Raw genomic sequence first — 18596 nt, 5'->3', positions numbered from 1 at the left:
TTCGTTCTGTGTAGGCACTGCAGCCCTGCAAGACTCCCTGCTTGCTGAGGCTGAGCAAAAACAACAGGCTGAGAGAGATGTCCTGATGCAGCTCATGCAGGCAGCAGAACAGGATCCTGGCTGGGAGGCAGCAGGCAGCATGTCTGTAGAGGTAAGACACAGTTACAGGTGGGGCTGGGGGGTTGGGGGGTGTATAACAAGACCCTGGCTGGGAGGCAGCAGGCAGCATGTCTGTAGGGGTAAGATGGTGTGAAAGGAGGGGGTGGGGGGTTGTATAACAAGACCCTGGGAGGCAGCCCGCAGCATGTCTATAGAGGAAGGATAGAATGATAGTGTAATAGACATAAGTAGGGGCAAGCCCATGTGAGACCCAGACTAGATGTATGCAAGGGCTTTATCTTTAAATGCAATAAGGAGGTTGAAACCAATATGTAGGGGTTGAAGAGGTTGATTGGATACTAAAAATATGAAGGATGATCAATTAAATGATAATAATACTTTTTTGCCTTAATCTCGTAAGTATCTAACTGTTCCTATTTGAAAACTTTATGTATATATAACATTGCAACTAAATCCTTCTACAGGATTTGAAAGCCAATTTGGAGAAGGTGCGTCAAGATCGTATGAAATGGCGCAGTAAGTGCCGCCAGACAGCCTTGGAGAGCAGGGAGGCAGACATGACGGAGGCGGAGAAAGAGCAGTATCTGACAGAAGTGGCACAGAGCAGATCTGAACAGTTCAAGCTGCTCACCACTGCCATGGTGTTCAGGCTGCAAGGTGAGCTTTGTATTTATTAATTAATTAATTAATTTATTTATTTATTTATTATAATATATTATAAATTTGGTAAGTTTAAGAGGTGTTGTGGCTTTGTTTTTAAGACCCAGTATTATTATAATACTAAAGACATCAGTGATATCATTAAAACCAATAACTTTTTCATTTTTTAATTTCAATAATTATTTCACAGATTTGGTCATGTTTTATTTATACTTAATTTCATGTTAAACTGTATTATTTTGTGATGATAATTGTTTTCTGTTACAGCTGAGTACAAGACCATTCTTGAGAAGAACCCCAATGTTAGCCCTGAGCATGTCAAGGAAGACATCTCCATTGCTTTGCTAGCTGACCTCCAGCAGAAACAGAATGCAGAAAACAATGCCTTGGGCAAAATTATCTTAGAACAGGCAAGTGGATTGGTATTTCTCTGATACATTATGATAATATTGTTGTAAAACAAATTTCAGTAGTTGAATGGTTTTGATTGAATTTTAGAGAATTTCTCAACTATGATCATTGCACATACCAATTTTTCTCAGCTCAGTTTTTGTATGTAATATATTATCATGTAGTTGATCAAGTTATTTAACATTTTCTGCTATTTATGTGAAAGACTTGAAATATGTATCAAAAAGGTAAATGTTATCATATTCTTTAGGATGACTCTATGCTGATAAAAGTGCAGCAATCACAGCGTCGTGCAAAGCGCGAGGCATGGATGGACAATCTTACGAACTCTCTGTTCACAATGCTGCCAGAAATGGAACCAAATCGAGGCTGGGAAGAAAAGAAATTGCAGGACTTGGAGAAAGAGTTTGAGAAAGAAAAGGAAGAAGTTGAAAAAAGTATGTTTTGGTTATACTTTTCTTTCTGTTTGTCTGAAATTTTGTGGCTTTTATTGTGACTATAATTTGGCTGGATGTTTAGAAAAGAAGTAAAATTATACAACAGTTACTGTTTCTAAACTGTTTTATATTTATTCATTCTATCAATCATTTCAATAAAATACCGTAGACCTAAATATTGCAGTTGCTGCTATTGATAAATACAATTTTTGATAGACAGAAATTTCATAAATAAATAAATACAATTTAATTTGTCTGCAGAGAAACAAGCAGGTGAAGAAGTAGATGCTGATGCCATCTTGAAAGAACTTGAAGCACAGTATGCTGCAAAGAGGAAGGTAAAAGATGTTTATCATATTTTCCTACTGTAATCTGTATTATATCCGGATTTAATGTTCATATGGTGCACTGATTAACTGCCTACAAAAACAGTGATGGCACAAGCCATATGCTTTAATTTACCTCAGTTTTCATGTCAAAGATTTTCAGACTGTCTTTTCAAAAGTGAAAAGAAGCTGAACCAGATGAATGAGTTTCTTTATCATAATACCATCTTCAAACTTGTGACCTTGACCTGTGACCTTATCATATGACCTTGCCCTTTGACCTTGTAGGCCATGAATGAAGCCCTGGACAGGCAGAGAGAGATGTATCTGAAGAAACTGGAGGCCAGGAGAGAGGCCAAGGAGAACCAGGAGTACGAGGCAGATGCTGCCTTGGCCATGTTAGAAGTGGCCCAGAGACAGGACAGCTTGATAAAGGAGAAACAAGACCAAGAGAGAGACAGACAGGGGGGCAAGGTGAGTACAGGTTATATGTGTAGGGGTATAGTGACATTACAGCTTAGTGAATAGAAAAAAAAAAGATATTTGTGGATAGAGAGAGAGAGAGAGAGAGAGAGAGAGAGAGAGAGAGAGAAAGGGACAAACAGCATGATCTGGAGTATGGAAGAAATAAATGATTCCATTTGCAAGACTCAAATTTATAAATGAATTTATTAATGCAGGTATGTTAAAATTTCTATCCATTTTCATGTTTATCAATACTTATAATAATTATTGTATACAGTCGCAAAATTAAAAAAAAAAGTAAATATCATGTACCACTCAGAAAGCATCCAGATATCGATTGATTATTACACTACTCTTAAGATACCCCCCCCCCCAAAAAAAAAAAAACAAAAACAAAAAAGCAACAGAGAAAAAAGAAAAAGAAGGGAAAAAAAGAAAAAATAACTGCACTGTGTTTCCTTGATAACTTTCAGATGCAGAGTTTGCTGGCAGCCAGACGTGAGGCCAGAAGAAAGGCGGAGGAGGAGGAAGAGGAGAGACGCAGGCGGGAAGCCACCATGTCCTTGCCAGGATCTGTAAGTTTTGAGTTATCCATTTATTGGTATTTGTTTGTCTGTTGATTCTTGTTGGAAGTGATAAAAATTAAAATTTTTTCTGTGACAGTTTGGTTACCACTTTTAAATAGAATCTATTACAAAAATTGAGCGTGATGGCACAGTTGATTGATCTGATGTGATTTGGAATTTTTTTGATGAGGATTTTATCAAATTCATACAACGCCATTTCAGATTAGATGATAATAATTTTTTCTGAGGGGACATTTCCAAATACAAAGTATCAGTGTGCTCTCATTATATGGATCAGGAATGTTACACATACATGTACATAAGGTTTAGATTTTCTGTGTTTTATTTGGTGTCAATAAGGATAAACGTTATAACACAAAAAAGCTAAAATAACTATGTTGTTTCTCACTATAGGGTCTTAGAAGAGAAAAGACGGCATTTGACGTGGCCATCAGTGATGACCAGAAGCAGGCTCAGGTCCAGAAACTGGTGCGAGACCAAGCCAAGGTTCAGCAGAGGTACCTGCAGGAACAGTCCCGCTTCTCTGAGAAGGTACGGTGAAAATCTCTCTCTCTCTCTCTCTCTCTCTCTCTCTCTCTCTCTCTCTCTCTCTCTCTCTCTCTCTCTCTCTCTCTCTCTCTCTCTCTCTCTCTCTCTCTCTCTCTCTCTCTCTCACACACACACACACACACATGCAGATTTGTGAGAATATTTATTCACCTTAGCTTGCTATAGTCTAAAAGTGTTGGCGGTACTTTAGTAAAAAGAATGAAAATAGAAAATGATCTGTTAAAAAAATGGTGCCATAAAAGTAGATATTCAAATAAGGAATAATCAAGGATTTTAGTTAGTTATGAAAGTGGACATGAGAATTTTGTGAAAACCAAATGTTCTTAAAAAATTAATGTTTGAGTACCAGAGTAGAGAGTAGAGTTGTCTTTCAGTACAAAGTGTACATGACTGGTTTTATACCTGTTGGTTATATGTTTAAATCAACATGTTAGTTTTGTTTGTGTGGTAATGGTTATCATAACTTTATTCCAGCTCAAAGCCCAGCTAGAGGAGAGAAAGCACAAACGAGAGAATGAAGCCGAAGCCTTGATGAGACTGGGAGAGAGACAGAAAACCATTCTGGAAACCAGAAAGAATGTGAGTACACCCTGTTATATGTATTACTATAATAGTGAATATAACTTGCACGTCAGTTGTAGTTTGGTATTTTCTGTATTAAAATTAAGATGACAGTCTGATATCAGTATGAAATAGAATTGCTAATTCATGCATACACAGTGTGAATGATAATCCAAAGAAATGAATAAATAAAAGAGCAAACCAGTCAATAGATGGAGAAAAAACTGTAAACAGAATAAGCATCATATACCTTGGCCTGTCATTACAGCAAGACAGAGAGCGCCAGATCGCCATGATGAAGGAACGCATCGAGAGGGTCAAATATGAGCGAACAAGGACAATGAAGGAGAAAAGTGACCGCCATGTCAAGCAGTTCAGCGACCTGGTCAATGATCAAGATGTTCAGGACATGACGGAGGATGAGAGGATGGAACTGGCTGCCCAGAAGATGCAGGAGAAGTTTTTGGCGGAGGAGAGCGAGGCTAAAGAGGGGAAGAAAACTGTGAGTATTGGCACCAGTTTGAGCAATGTTGATGTAAATTATAAGCAATTTCAGATACCTATGGCATGTTTTAACTTTAGGAATTAAAATTTTGTTATTTCCAGGAAAATTTACAGCTTGATGAAGTGCACAATTTTTTTTTATATCTTAGCAAGTACATGCAGATAAAATTTGTATTTCATGCATCGGTAAAATTAATACTCAAAAATAAATGTGCACAAGTATTTAAAATCAAGTCAGTATGTGCCAGTGATCTTTAATATGATAAAGCAATTGATGATAACTGAAATTTCACTTGCGTCTGTCACAGTTCTGGGATATGGTGAGAGTACGCCTAGACAGTGTCTCCTCCTATAACACTGTCAGTACCATCGAGAAGGAGAACTCCTTCCTGCACTCTGAGGATGATTTCACATTGTGATGTATGAGGATGATTTCACAGTGTGCCATATGAGGATGATTTCACAGTGTGCCATATGAGGATGATGAGAGTGACTTAGAACCCAAGTCCAGAGATGTTGTTGGGAACTGTCAAGTCTTAAAGGGATAATAACTCTTCGTTTCGGCCAAAAAATGAATTTTCCTGGAGTAAACAACAATTTTCCCATACTTACCAATGGTTAATGAATCCATTTTTACATTCAAAGTTAGTCCCTGTTTTTTTTTCTAAAAAGTTTGGTTTTTTGTTAAAATCTCTTAAGAGATTATAACAGAGTATAGCCATCAATGGAGGTCACGTGATCTGAAGACAATCTCAGATATCAGAATAATAGCTATAACTGCAGTTTTTGTCGTAAAACAGAATATATTATATTTCTATGAGCTATTCACAATGTTTTTATTGTGAAATATAGATCTCATATGAAGAGTTATTATCCCTTTAACTAGAGTCTGTGAAATATCATATTGTATCCCTCCCTCCCTCCTCAGATTACCTCCAACTAATACCCTCTTCTCTCTTTGAAATTCTGAATCATACCTCAGTTGCATATAATGGTAGACCAAAAGGAAAAAATCTGTTTTAACCCTATTTCCTGACATTTTTTTGGAATATATCTTATATTATTTGATATTGTACATGATAGTAAAATTTTCCACTATTAGCCAGAGAATTATGGATTTATGACAGAAATTTAATTTCAGTGATCTCTCAATTAAATTATGTGACCTGTACCTTGGCATACTTATATGAATTCAATATCTCAGGCCCCTTATGCCGCTCGCCCCCCCCCCCCCCCCCCCCCAACATGACTCTGGACATGGATACCTTGAGTATGTGAGTGTGTGATACCTTGAGAGTTGACTTTTTGGGATTTCTTTTGAGGTGGATGTATAAGATTTTAAGTTTTAAATAAGATCATTTGAAAAAGAATGTTTGCATTATACTCAGTTTCAGTTTTGGTGAAGTGTCATGTTGTGATGTGATATGATATTATATGATGTGATATGCATAGGACAGTGTTTATGATGTGATACAATTTTATGCAGTGTGATATATACAGTGATACACTATGGTAAGATATGAAATGGTGTGAAAAGATATAATTATGTGAAGTGATTTGGTGTGATTCTTTTGCTGATATTGAAAATGCAAAATTATTATTTAAAGGATGATTGAACTTAAAGAATGATTTTTAGAAAATGGAGTAGAATGATCATTGTTATTTCTCTCTGCACACATTCTTGTCCAAGTTGTCTCCTTAAAAATTTTGTTAGGTGCATAGTGGGTTTACCCAAGAAATAATGCCTGCATTTCTTCCAACGAACGAAGAATTTTCCAAGTTTTAGAGTCAAAAGAGGAAGTAACTAACATGCTTTGTGAAAAAGATGCATCTGGCTTGGTTTTCATGAAGACATTCTGTTTGTCAAACGAAATGAAGCCGTAACTTTGGCATTCTTACGGGATAGGGGATCATTTTCCCTTTGAAATCAGCTCGGTGGCATTAACAGCTTTGATTGAGGTTATTTTTCCGATATAAAGCTTTAAGTGTTAAAGAATTTACATTAAGATTAATAAGTCTCAGATTTTGTTATTGCAACTTTATCTGTTCAGGCTGGAGAAGAAAAGATTTTGTTGTCGTCCCAGTTTGGGGATTAGATCGCAGCAGACGATAGGATTGTGTGGGGACATGTTGTTCTGATTGCTATTGGGTGTTACCCTTTCTTATGTTACGCCTGCCTCAGTTCTTTTTGTGTCTTTTTTTTTTTTTTTGGAAGGTATAAGGGTAGTTTTTGAAGATGCTTTCTGTAAATGCACTGTCCTACCCTAGATGAGGTCTTATGCCTTGTTGACAGCTCTTTCAAGTTTAGAGTTGGGTGAAGTTGGTGTTTTTTGGGGTGTGGTCTGATTTTAGCTTTGATTATTTATCAAATTCCTGATAAGTGAATACACCCTCACATCAGGATTTCATCTGATTAAGTTCTGATGCATTATTATTTTCTTTTAACTGAAAGCAGTTCTGAAAGAGGGTTGAGGATTTTCATACCAGCCTTGTATATAGTCTCCCCAAAAAATATGGTTGAGGTGAGAAAAGATGGATAATGTTTCTTTCTGTCTTTTTTTCCTTTTATTTTTATGCATTTTTTGCTCCATGCCATTGAGGTACTTCAGAAATAGTAAAAAATATCCTTTCAGGCATGAACATTTACAGACAGTTATAGGACCTCATGGTATGCTTATTACGTGGTAAACTTGGTTAGCTGGTTTCATTTAACATGTCAACATTTTTGAAGGACATGTGCCTCCCCCCCCCCCCCCAAAGAAAAAAATTTAAAATGGGAAAAGGTTATAGATTGGTCCTTAGTTATTTATCAAATCACTTGTGCATTAACTTAGTAAAAATATGTGATAGTCCTTTTTTTTTTGTTATTTCCTCATTATAAAAAAGAGATATGAAAATCAAAGAGCTTTTTACTGTCTTATGCTTTGCTATGACAGTAGTTTAAAATTTTGAAATTGTAGAAGTCAACAAAGTCTTAAGAAAAGTGACAAAGATGAATCATTTGTCCAACCCCATTTTGAAAGAAATCAACAAGTTGTTGGTTTGAATTTCTTTCTTTTTTTTTTTTTTTTTCAATAAAAACACTTTATAGTTATTTTTAATCCATATTTAAAGCCTGCATTTTATGGAGAGAAAAAGATGAAATTTAAGAACAGACAGACGTCAGAAATAGTTATAAAAAAGCACCTCCAATTAACAGTTTCCTTTGACCTTCTGGTTCAAATTCAGTCTTCTCAGACATGGTCTGCTGAAGTAAAATCTCCGACATAGATAAAATGTCGGATTTTCCCCAACCCCCCGTGGTCGTGTCGCAGGGAGGTGTCTTCAAAGATAAAGCCCCTTGTTCCATTAAAGAGACCAAGGTTAACAATTGCGTACTCTCTGCAGGCAATGCTCCCTGTCTCTGGCCAATATACACCAGAAACCTAATATCATGGCTGTAACCTTAGACTGGCCACGCCGTGCTGATGATTTCTGTGTCTGTCAGGACAAACCGTGCTTGCTTCTTGACACGCACGTTTTTAGTCACGCCTGCCTTACAGGTCAATTGCAGATTGTAGAGATATGTACCAGTATACCCTTACACCTCACATCCCCTCAATGACCTCCTCATCAGTATGCCGCACTTTGTAAATTTGTGCAATGCATGCTTGCGCACACATGAATGCACAAACATAGGTTCACACACACACACACACACACACACACATTGTTACAAATTAAGCTGTTTCCACTCCCCTGTATTAATCTCTCAGTTCTGTACATTTTTAATGAATTTTAAAACATGCATGACCCATTTTTTATTGAAGCCAATAGTTGTTTTGTAGTGTGTTTCATTGAAAAATTACAGGTTGATAAATTCAAAATTTTATATACTTTTGTAAGCAAAAAAAAAAAAAAAAAAAAAAAAAAAAAAAAAAAAAAAATACATGCTTATTGCAGAAATGGATGCAGGAATTTATGTTTATTTGTGCATTTGTATCCATAATAGTCTAAGTTTTATACTGCAACCCCTAATTTATAAGTATTTTGTGAAAAATAAATAGAAAAAGGGTAACAAAAATTTATTTGGCTAGCTTGGCCTAGGTGTACTTGCAGGTAGCAATTTAAGACTGGCTGGAAAAAAAATGCAATGATCTGATATTTTGAATACAGTATAAAGGATAAAACTGTCTATTTTGATGACTTCAAACCAACAAAGCTGTCTGCTTTCACGCGAACAACCAGAAAATCTCCAAAAGACCTCACACAATTTGTCTGTGCACATGTCTTGTAGCTGAAGCTTTATACCACAGATTTGCAGATAAAATCTTAATTTTTTTTCTGGTATAAAAGAGATGTTGAAGTTACAAGGCTAACTTCTTCTTTTAATTTGGAAATCTAATATGTCAGAGGACATGGTTTGCTGTCTTTTAGACCTCATGTAGTGCTAAAAATTGTGTACGAAAGTTTCATATTTCTTACCATTAAGTTGTTTCTATGTCTAAATATTTGGATTTCTTTAGAAGGAAACTGCTGAGCCAAGGTACATTTAGTCTGCTGGAGAATTAGGATTTTTAGTTTAAAGTTCTTGAGTTCTGTCCAAATAGTAAGATAATCATTGCCAACTGGAATAATACTTTACACTACATGTACTCTCACCAAGAATAAAGAACCGCCGAAAAATCAAGAATTCAATTAAAGACAAGATATGACAAAAAATGTTTTTTTTTCTTTTTTTACAGAAAAAAATGTTAACAAAGTGCTTTGCTCAGTTGCCATAAGGTGTTATTTTCTTCACTTAATCAAAAAGGCCTGTTATTTTGATGGATAGAAAGGCCACATTGTCAAAGAGGTAACTACCAGTCCAATGCCACACAGTTTCTATGTGACAAAGAAATGGATGTCAGATTAGGTGAAAAATGATTCTCGTAATTCTTCTACATTGGTCATGAGATGGGGATTGTGAGGGTACATTTTCAACTTAACGAGATAAATGATTATGTTATTAAGTTCATTTTTCATTTTATGAGTGAGTTTTAGGTCTCAACAAAAATTTAAGTTACTATGTAGCTTTGAGCACTGTGAACTTCATCTGTGATGAGGATTTTTTTTTTTTTTTTTTTTTGCTAGAGGACCCTTACCTTTTATGTGATGTTAAGTCAGTGATACCTGTAGCAATTTTTTACTTGTGCACTAGCTCTACAAAAATTCTTTTCATGTATTTTACTTTGCAGCTAAAAATTAAATTTGTTTTTTAGTGTCCATTTTTAGCACACTTCTGGTTGGTGATATATTCCCAGTAGGGGCAAGACTGGTTGTACTTAGAGCAAAATTTACAACATGCAGTAATGTTTTTTTTTTTAATTTATCATTTCAGTGTATCAAAAATGTTAAATTAAGCAACAACTGGTTTGGTAAAAGGTTCTACCCTAGTCCACCCCATCCAGTGTAAACGGGCCTCTGGTTTAGACTCAATTTCCATAAACACCATCAGTCTATGTGGATCGACCCAACTCTGCGAGGACTCTCGTTAAGTGCAATCAGCTTAACTTTAAGATACACCTCTTCATGTTTCCACATACTTGAATAATGACCATCTTTTCTGTATTCACCTTAAAGTCAGGAGAAGGTGTGTTCAAATCTGTTAAGCTGATTGCATTCAGCAAGAGTCCCCATAGAGTTGGATCCATCTTAGTTGCCTGATGGTGTCTATGGGAATGGGGCCTTATATGACAGACTGCAGTAACCCATAGGAGGGCCATTAATTACCAGATTCCAGTCGTGTTACAGATTGTCAGTTTACTTTGGTTTTCCTTTCCGGGGAGAGACCAAACACAAAGATGTTTGATGAGAATTGAAAAACACCACCCGTTGGAGTGAATAGCCAAACCCATACCCTGCGGAGATGACACTTCTGATGCCTCTGGGTTCATTACATTTGGTACTTTTCTTTTGACAAGGTCGTATTAAACGATGAGCACCTCTTAAAAGATTTTAAGTGGCTACCAGCAGGGAAGCGAGTGGACATTGATAACATGATCTCCTTGTAAGACACCTGAGGATTTCTTACCACAGGTGTGACGAGGTCATCCCTTACGTCATTGTCTGGTCATTATCTTGAAACCGATCCCTCTTCAGTCTATCATCAGAGGTAGTATGCAAAATGCAGGTAAATAGGCCCACTTTGATCTTTGAAAATTTTACCCTTTAAATATTCTTATTGATTTTTTTTTTAAAGTGAAGATTGTAGGGTGCGTTTTTCGTTGAGGAGGGATTGGTGAGGTGTCTGAGAGGTGTCAGGTTTGGTTGTCTTTGTCCAAGACATACCCATCCTGTGTTTTCTATCAGTGATAGATCCACTCAGGGTTATTGCTGTTATTACATGGGTAATTTTCATGTCATGGTATACGTGTCTGAATTTGAATCATCTCATACATGTCCCTCTGTATTAATATCACTGGGTGCACTTGTGATGGAAAAATGAAAGCACCTGTGATAGAAAACATTGCATTTTAGAATATTAGGAATAGAGATATCATGTTATGGTATTTAAATGTTATATAAAGGACTCATTGTTTCATCATAAACTTAAATCCTAATGTTGGGAATTTTTCAAGATGTCATATTTTATGTTATTTTTCAAGAGGTTATTGCGAAGAAAGATTGTGTTTGATTTATGATTGACATATGTACTTATCTAAACATGCACACGCACACACACATATCAGCAAATATGTTTGTGTGTATACATGTGTTCTTGCCTATAAATAACTTAGTATCCACCCAGCACAATTAATAGTACATTGCTATCAGAATGCTTTTTGCATGGAGCAAAAAGGAAAGTGAAAGTAACTGCTCCTGTTTCCTTCCAGCTGTGGGTGCCCAGGTTCCTACAGGGGGCACCAGTTACAAAGGTTTTGTCTCAGCGTACATACGTTCATGTTGCATGGTCGTTGTTTTGCATGTCCTGAATGTCAGAGTTGGCTGGTTACCAATCATGTCCTTGTCTTCTGACTGGCTCTGCTATTTTCATTTCTGTTTATTGAAATGGCAGGGATGTTCTGTTTGGTATCTGGTTAACTCACAGTGTAACTCAGGGTGATAGGGTTGGTGTCAGCTATGGGTGCTTTCACAATGAAACCCATACTCGGAGGCAGATCCAGAGATACTTTCTGACAGTCTTCCAAATTATCTTTGTTGATCCATCCTCCATTTCTGACCGTCTTCCGACAAAAAATGAGATACTCATCAATGTAAACTTGAAAATCTGGCCGTCTTCCAGAAGACCCAGAAGACGGCCTCAATCTGCCTCTGCTACTAGTAAGATGGAACTAATCAATCACATGAACACGCCTCCTCCTGGCTCCACCATACTTGTATAATCACCAGTTTTTCTGTATTCTACTCAATTGATTGCGGAGTAAGTTCAAACTATCTTAGTACAATAGTTTCATTGTGAAGGCAGCCAGTGAGTGTGAAGGCTGATGAATGGGTTGCAGCATGATTGACTGTAATTACATAATTATATGATATACAGACTGAGATATCACCTCAAATTGAAACTGTACTATTAGTGAGAAGAAGCTTGTCTGAGGACATGCTGTGGTTCAGTAAGAGCTGTGGCAGTGGTAAAACTGAGCCTGTGATTATTTCTATTTCTGTAATGTCAGGTATGCTGTATGTGTGTATTTTATATAGGAGAGCTTTCTTCATATTAGTACTTGGTGGATTTGATTACTATTTGTGAAAGGCATGCCTTCAGTGTTATTCTGGATATTCCTCCTATTTCGCATTATTCCATTTTTGTTAATTCATTTGTAACTATTTAAATCTAAATGTTGAATGAAAACTTTTGCATATGGTCTAATTGATATTTTTTGTTCTCATTTATCTATCTTACTCTATTTTCTTTCCAATAAAAACAATAGTCTTATCATTAGGCCTTTACTCCTTTACTTTGTATTTCACATTTACTTTATATGCATATGCTCTTCCCTCTCTTTTGAAAACAATATGTCCAGTATTGCATGGGTTTGGGTATTATTGTTGTGGTTGAATTGAAAAGTTGCGTCATTACTTTTTGAAATTGTAATTTGGATATTGGATTTTAGATAATTGCACTGGCAATAGAGATGTACACCCTACTAAAATTAAAATAATTATATATATGTAAGCCATATGAACTTCACACCATTCATTTAACAGAAGTCCAGTAGAGACCAGAAACAGCTGAAGGTTAAGATTCAAACATACAGCCACAGGAGATGAAATTAATAATCTAAATCAACTTCAGACCCCAAGTGTTTGTGGGTAAAATATTTATATTTGTTTGCTTGTTAAGCATATTGCTTATCAATTGCCTTTTACTCTCATTTCAGTTACTGACACCAGAAGAAGTAGATGAAAAGGAACCTCCGGAAAAGGAAGCTCGACCCAAGACCTCCTCGATGGAAGAGCGAATGTCCATGCTGAAAGAGAAACGGAGGAAGAGGAAGAAGAAGAGGGCTGAAGAGGGCGCCACAGGAGAGGAAGTGGAGGAGGAGGAGCTGGTGTCTGAAGTGTAATCAAGGCCCAGAACACAGAGGTACCATGTAGAGGTACTTGAGCATGGTTCACAAACCTGACAAACTTCTGCATTTCTTGATTTTATAGGAATAGAAACCGTTCGTGTATTCAGACAGTCTACTGAAAGAGGATCATAGTTTTCCTTTTTTTTTTTTTTAAATAAAAATGTGCTTTTTGTGAGGTAAAACTCATGGTGGTTTGATGTCTGTGTTATATTTTGAAAACTGTCAGCTGAGATGGAAGCATCTCACGAATTGTCTTATGAAGATGACATGTTGATATCTCTTAGCAGAACCCTGTTTGGTATTGATAACACGCTTCCTAGTGTCTCCTGATAGCTCTCTCTCTACTTGTCTGCAAAAGATGAGAAAAATAGAAACAGAAGTGCCTCTGTTCATCCCAGGCTTATGTTTCCAGTGTGTATTCATTGTGTCAGGCCGAGTGCAGTTTGGGGTTATTTCATTACCCGTGGCAAGATGGGCTCCTGAAATCCCTGGGTCTGGGTCAGGTACGCTGAAGTTACATCATTGTTCTTAACTGACAGCGATACGATACTCCTTTGAGAGAGAATTTCAATAGGGAAAAACTGTTAGGTATCATACTTAAGTGAGTGTGCTCATGCATGTTTGAAAGCACTTATTTAGGTTTAAGTAATATGCCTAGTTAAAAAAAAAAGTAATAGGTGATGGAGGTAAGTTTAATTTGGTGTTCGAGCTGAGTATTGTCTTAAGTCTCCTATCTGAAAAATCACTTTAAAGCATGAACCTACTTGTCCGTTTGCGTTTTTTAAGGTTTTGATTCTCATGGTTACATAGCCTTACATCATGTCACGTGAAGTCATGTGCATGCACCCGTGTGAATACGTACAATATTTGTGTAAGCATTTGACACTGAGTAGATGGCATTGTATGTCAGTTATGTCAATAGGTGAGGAGAACAATCGGTTTCATCAGTTTAAGCTTGGATAGGGATTTTAAAAAAAAGACCTGTACTCTCCCTGGTATGAAAACGGCTGATTTTAAAGGTTTAAAAATGTTTAATTCTACAAGCAGAATTTCTCTTTGAAATCGGATAGGTCTGGCAGTGGTTACGTGTGATCTTGAAATGAATTAAAAGTCACAGCTGTGGAACCTGTATTCGTGCTTGGCACAAAACACACCTGGTGGATGACCTTTTGTTTTTTCTTTACTTAAACAGATAGTCAACATATTTTTTTTTTGAGATTGTCAGTATGTTTCATTTAACTTAAGGACATGTTTGATAAAAAGTTCTGCAATTCTTGTCATCAAAATTTTTAACTGAAAAATTATCAATGCCCAAGGTGAATCATGAATGTTGATATAACAATCTAAGTATTACAACCATGAACGTCACAGAAGCTGTTTTTGAGCTGCCAACAAATCTTACAAAAAAGGGTGGCGGCATTATTTAAACACATTTTAATTTGGGAACGGACTCTTTCAGCTATGATAAATAGACCAGACAAGTCATGCTGAGTCCATGTTGTGCTCTGCTGGGCTGTTTGTATTTGTATGGACGCGTCCAGCACCATTTCAACTAAAGATGTTTTAAGACTTTTTTTTTTCAAGTTTGATTTGGTTTGATTACAGGTTGGCTAGCACTGCTATAAGTCTTACACCAAAAGGAAACTCTCAGGCATGAGTGTTTTTTTTTTCTTGACATCAGGGAAGTTTTGAATTCAGTTCTGAAATGCCTCCTCTGATGAAGTGATTTGTCCCACAATAAATATTCAGAGATATTTTTAAATCTCCGGTTCCTGTCTGAACCTTATGCAGCCATTAAACCAAACCAGCACACTTGTGCATATTTTTAAAAAATGGGAGGAAACAAGTTGTCTTGTTGTCTTTATGGAGTCAGTCTGAAAACATTTTAGTTAAAAATGTGCTGAACTTGGCTAGTGGATCATGCCATTGATTTGAATAAATCAAGATTTGAATTTTATCCATACGCCTGTGGGACGGGGGGGGGGGGGGGGGGGGTGTCTTGGACTCATGTTGTTCAGGCTTAGTTAAAGTTGTGGATTTTATTTATTATTAATAAGCTGATGTATGATTCTATTAACTTGTGCATAGTGCAGTTTTTGTACTGAAAGAGGCAATTGCAATTGAATGCAAGTACTTGATCGCATGACACAGCATTATGTAATATATATTTTTTCTACTCTGCATGCATGCTATGTAACTGCTGAGTCAAGGTTTGTTGGAAACCATCCCGAAAAAATTCTTAAAAACTCTCAATTTACAGTTGCTGTCTTTGAGGAAGTTTTAACATTACGAAGGTCATAACAGGTGTAGGGACAGTCTTGATGAAAGTAATATCACTATAAGCCACCGTGACAGTTGGTTTGATCATGCTGCAGACAAAAATTAAAGCTGATTATTACTAGTTGTCAGTGATTGAAAAACACATCCTGAGGGATATTATCTAAAAGACAGATTTTAGAGGATGATAGGCCCAAAAAACCTTTATATCAAAGTGAACTATTTGTATAAACCAATAGTGGTTCCAGTGAATGGGCCCTCATATCACACCTGGTGGCGGGCACAGGGTATAGAGCAACTTGCTACTAATGAAATTGGAAACGGTGATTATGCCTGCACCTTTAGTCCTCCTATTGTACGACACAGACATTTGGGAAGTTGAAAGCATATGAAGAGATTGGGAACAGTGAATGAACGTGATTGTACTCACTTTTAGGACTTGTTCCCATGAGAAAATATCAATTTTTTAAACTTATTTGCTGGGGAGGTTCTGTAAATAGTTTCTGTGCACTTTTATCCCTGCTGGAACTGCACGCGATTTGGATATAAAAGTTATTGACATGTTTCAAATTTATATGTTTATCTTCAGTGGGTTCCTTTAAAAAAACACTTATTTGTGATGTTAAATGAAGCAGTGGTAATTTGTATTTTATACTGGGGGTTATAGACTGAATAATTTTATTTTTGTTGCCATTTGTTGCTATGTTCCCATGGCAAAGGGTCAGCTTAGGTGAAATAATTTTGATGCAATCTTCACTTTGGAGTTTGTGTGTGAAGACATCTTCATGGCGCCCACACGGTGATCTTCCAGTGAACCAAAGCAGTGAAATTTTTTAATTTCGGGTGAAATCATTCAATTTAGCAATCATGGACATGTAAACTTTTTTTTTTTCACAAGAGTGGCAGGATCCTAGTTATACTTCACATTTTATTTGCTGGTCAGATAAAGTGGTATCTTTTTGATAAAATTTATGATAAGAAGAAATATGTGTACTTAATATTTTTATATTATACTGTGATGTGAATGAGTTCAGATTTTAAGATTATCTCTGAAAATTTGTATTGAGTTAATTTGAATGTATGAAATGTATGAAATGAATGAATGAAACTAAACAGGTGTTATTCATGATTCAATAATTTAATTTTGTAATACTTTTAATAGACTAATTTTCTTTCATTGTGAACTTTAAACTTTTTCAGATCTTCAGATCTCATGTTTTCTAGTGGCATAGATTGTAATTCCGTCCATTTTAGTCAGAATAAAGGAGGTTTTAGATTATATTTTTATTGTTTTGTTTAATAACAAGTTTTTTTTGCATATAATTAGAAGCTTTTTAATTTAAACACGTTAACCAAGATATATATTATACAGAAATGCTGAAATTAATAAATAATTTGAAAGAAAATGTTTTTGTGGTATATTAATATTTTGATATACTTGATATATTTGTTTAATTATTGACAGCATTTTACATGTTAAAGGACATTTTATGGAATTTGATTTGATGAAAGTATTAATTTTTTGGGGAGGATGCCAAATATTTAGAGCTGATTTTTACCAAACCTTTATCAAATGACTTGCAAAAGTGCTGTCACTCATACACGCTCGAATGCATGCATGAACATAAATGTAATGGCACATGCAAAGTCAAAAACATATATAATTTTTTTTTAACTTGAGGTGGTAATTTTGTTGCCAATAAAGTATGCCCAGGGTTTAGGAAAAAAAACTTAAGGATGCTTAATAAGGCATTGCATAAAACAAGGACATTGAAAGAGTAAGTCATCATGAAATTGGATATGTATGGGTTTTAAGACTCTGAAGCTGTTCTGTCCCATATCTACCAGTATGATGATGATGATGATTAGAAAACAGTGAAGACACCTACAAGAGCAAATTATCTGCAGACAATTTCATAGTGTGTTGGCCATGAAAAGACAGTTCTTGTCTCTTACTGACCACCTGTTGTGCCTGCTTAGGGTGGGTAATGGCCTGAAGGATAGATGCCCCTATATGGCCACACCTGACCATACCTGACCACCACCACCATCCACTTTATATTGGGGGGGTCTGAAGTACTGCAGTTAGTTTAATATGATTATACATATCCCTGAAGTAAAATATCATTAGTCTGATCATTTTAGCTATATAAAATGAGCCTAGAGGACACCTGTCAGGGGTAATGGAGGGGGGGGGCGTGGTCAATCTGTACATCTTTCCCAGCTGTTTCCATTGTACCAACAAGGAAAGCTGTTCTCCCAGTATAGATCTATTCTGCAAGCTGGAATAATATACTATAATAATATAATAATAGCATAATATACTATAATATGGCCTGTGGAGCCAATATTTGGGTGACCTGCTCTACTGATGAGTGCCCCCCAACCTATCTGTACCAAAGATCACGACAAGATGGTCACCCTGTCTGCCAGGAGAGATACTTGGGTCTTATTGCTGCAATTTGTTTAATCATTCACTCGTCAGATCCAACATACAGAAGTCTTGTCTGACATCCAGATAATAGGATTGATTTGATTGGACATGTTCAAGTGAGATGGTGAACTTGTAACAAAGCCTGCTAATGGTCAGAGGTACAGTAACTGAGCAAATTGAAATTTCTGGCCAATTGTTGAAAATTGCCTGCAAGAATTAGCGACATAGGCCTACAAAATTTACCATTGTAGCACATTTTCAAATTGGGATTTTACATGTGTTTTTTTTACATGTGCTTCTAAGCTTGCTTTGAAGGACAGAACTGTTGTATAATGAAGTCATGTTTTATCAATTTTGTTGGCATTAAATTGACATAGGATATTTTAATTGGCAAAAATGGTTGCTAGTAACAGAATAAAAAAAAAAATGGTGAAAAGGTCAACCAATTTGACAATTACTTCAAATCAGAGTAGATGAGGGCAGTGACAGGGCATTTTTCAGGATGGGACAGTTGATGTACAAAATTGGGTAAATTTAACGTAGTCCCAACCCACGATGTATCAATTTACACTTGATTACAGAACTAAATGCACCCACACTACATTAAAAAGGCATGATCATATCTCAGGTATCACCATACTGTTACATAACCTAGGAATTTTGCTCCTCTATTCATTGTGTCTTTAAAATCAAATGGATTACTTATTAAGAGA

The 18596-nt window shown here is 36.2% G+C and overlaps 1 protein-coding gene across 1 annotated transcript in view; it reads left to right on the top strand.

The window, feature by feature from the left end:
• LOC106172619 (uncharacterized) overlaps nucleotides 1–16855 on the top strand; it is a 38565-nt gene extending 21710 nt beyond the window's left edge. The window contains exons 41-51 of the mRNA XM_087014860.1: nucleotides 15–151; nucleotides 585–777; nucleotides 1048–1190; nucleotides 1442–1628; nucleotides 1890–1966; nucleotides 2243–2428; nucleotides 2893–2994; nucleotides 3400–3537; nucleotides 4030–4134; nucleotides 4385–4618; nucleotides 12981–16855. Of these exons, the coding sequence (XP_086870986.1) occupies nucleotides 15–151; nucleotides 585–777; nucleotides 1048–1190; nucleotides 1442–1628; nucleotides 1890–1966; nucleotides 2243–2428; nucleotides 2893–2994; nucleotides 3400–3537; nucleotides 4030–4134; nucleotides 4385–4618; nucleotides 12981–13166 (1688 nt within the window). The 3' untranslated portion in view covers nucleotides 13167–16855. The remainder of the gene's footprint in view (nucleotides 1–14; nucleotides 152–584; nucleotides 778–1047; nucleotides 1191–1441; nucleotides 1629–1889; nucleotides 1967–2242; nucleotides 2429–2892; nucleotides 2995–3399; nucleotides 3538–4029; nucleotides 4135–4384; nucleotides 4619–12980) is intronic.
• The last annotated feature ends 1741 nt before the right edge of the window (nucleotides 16856–18596 follow it).

Source organism: Lingula anatina, chromosome 6 (assembly GCF_051362555.1).
Source record: "Lingula anatina isolate TDL-2025a chromosome 6, LinAna3.0, whole genome shotgun sequence".
Taxonomy (NCBI): Eukaryota; Metazoa; Brachiopoda; class Lingulata; order Lingulida; family Lingulidae; genus Lingula; species Lingula anatina.
The sequence above is the reverse complement of the archived record's forward strand: the minus strand, read 5'-3'. Positions and strand labels throughout refer to the sequence as shown.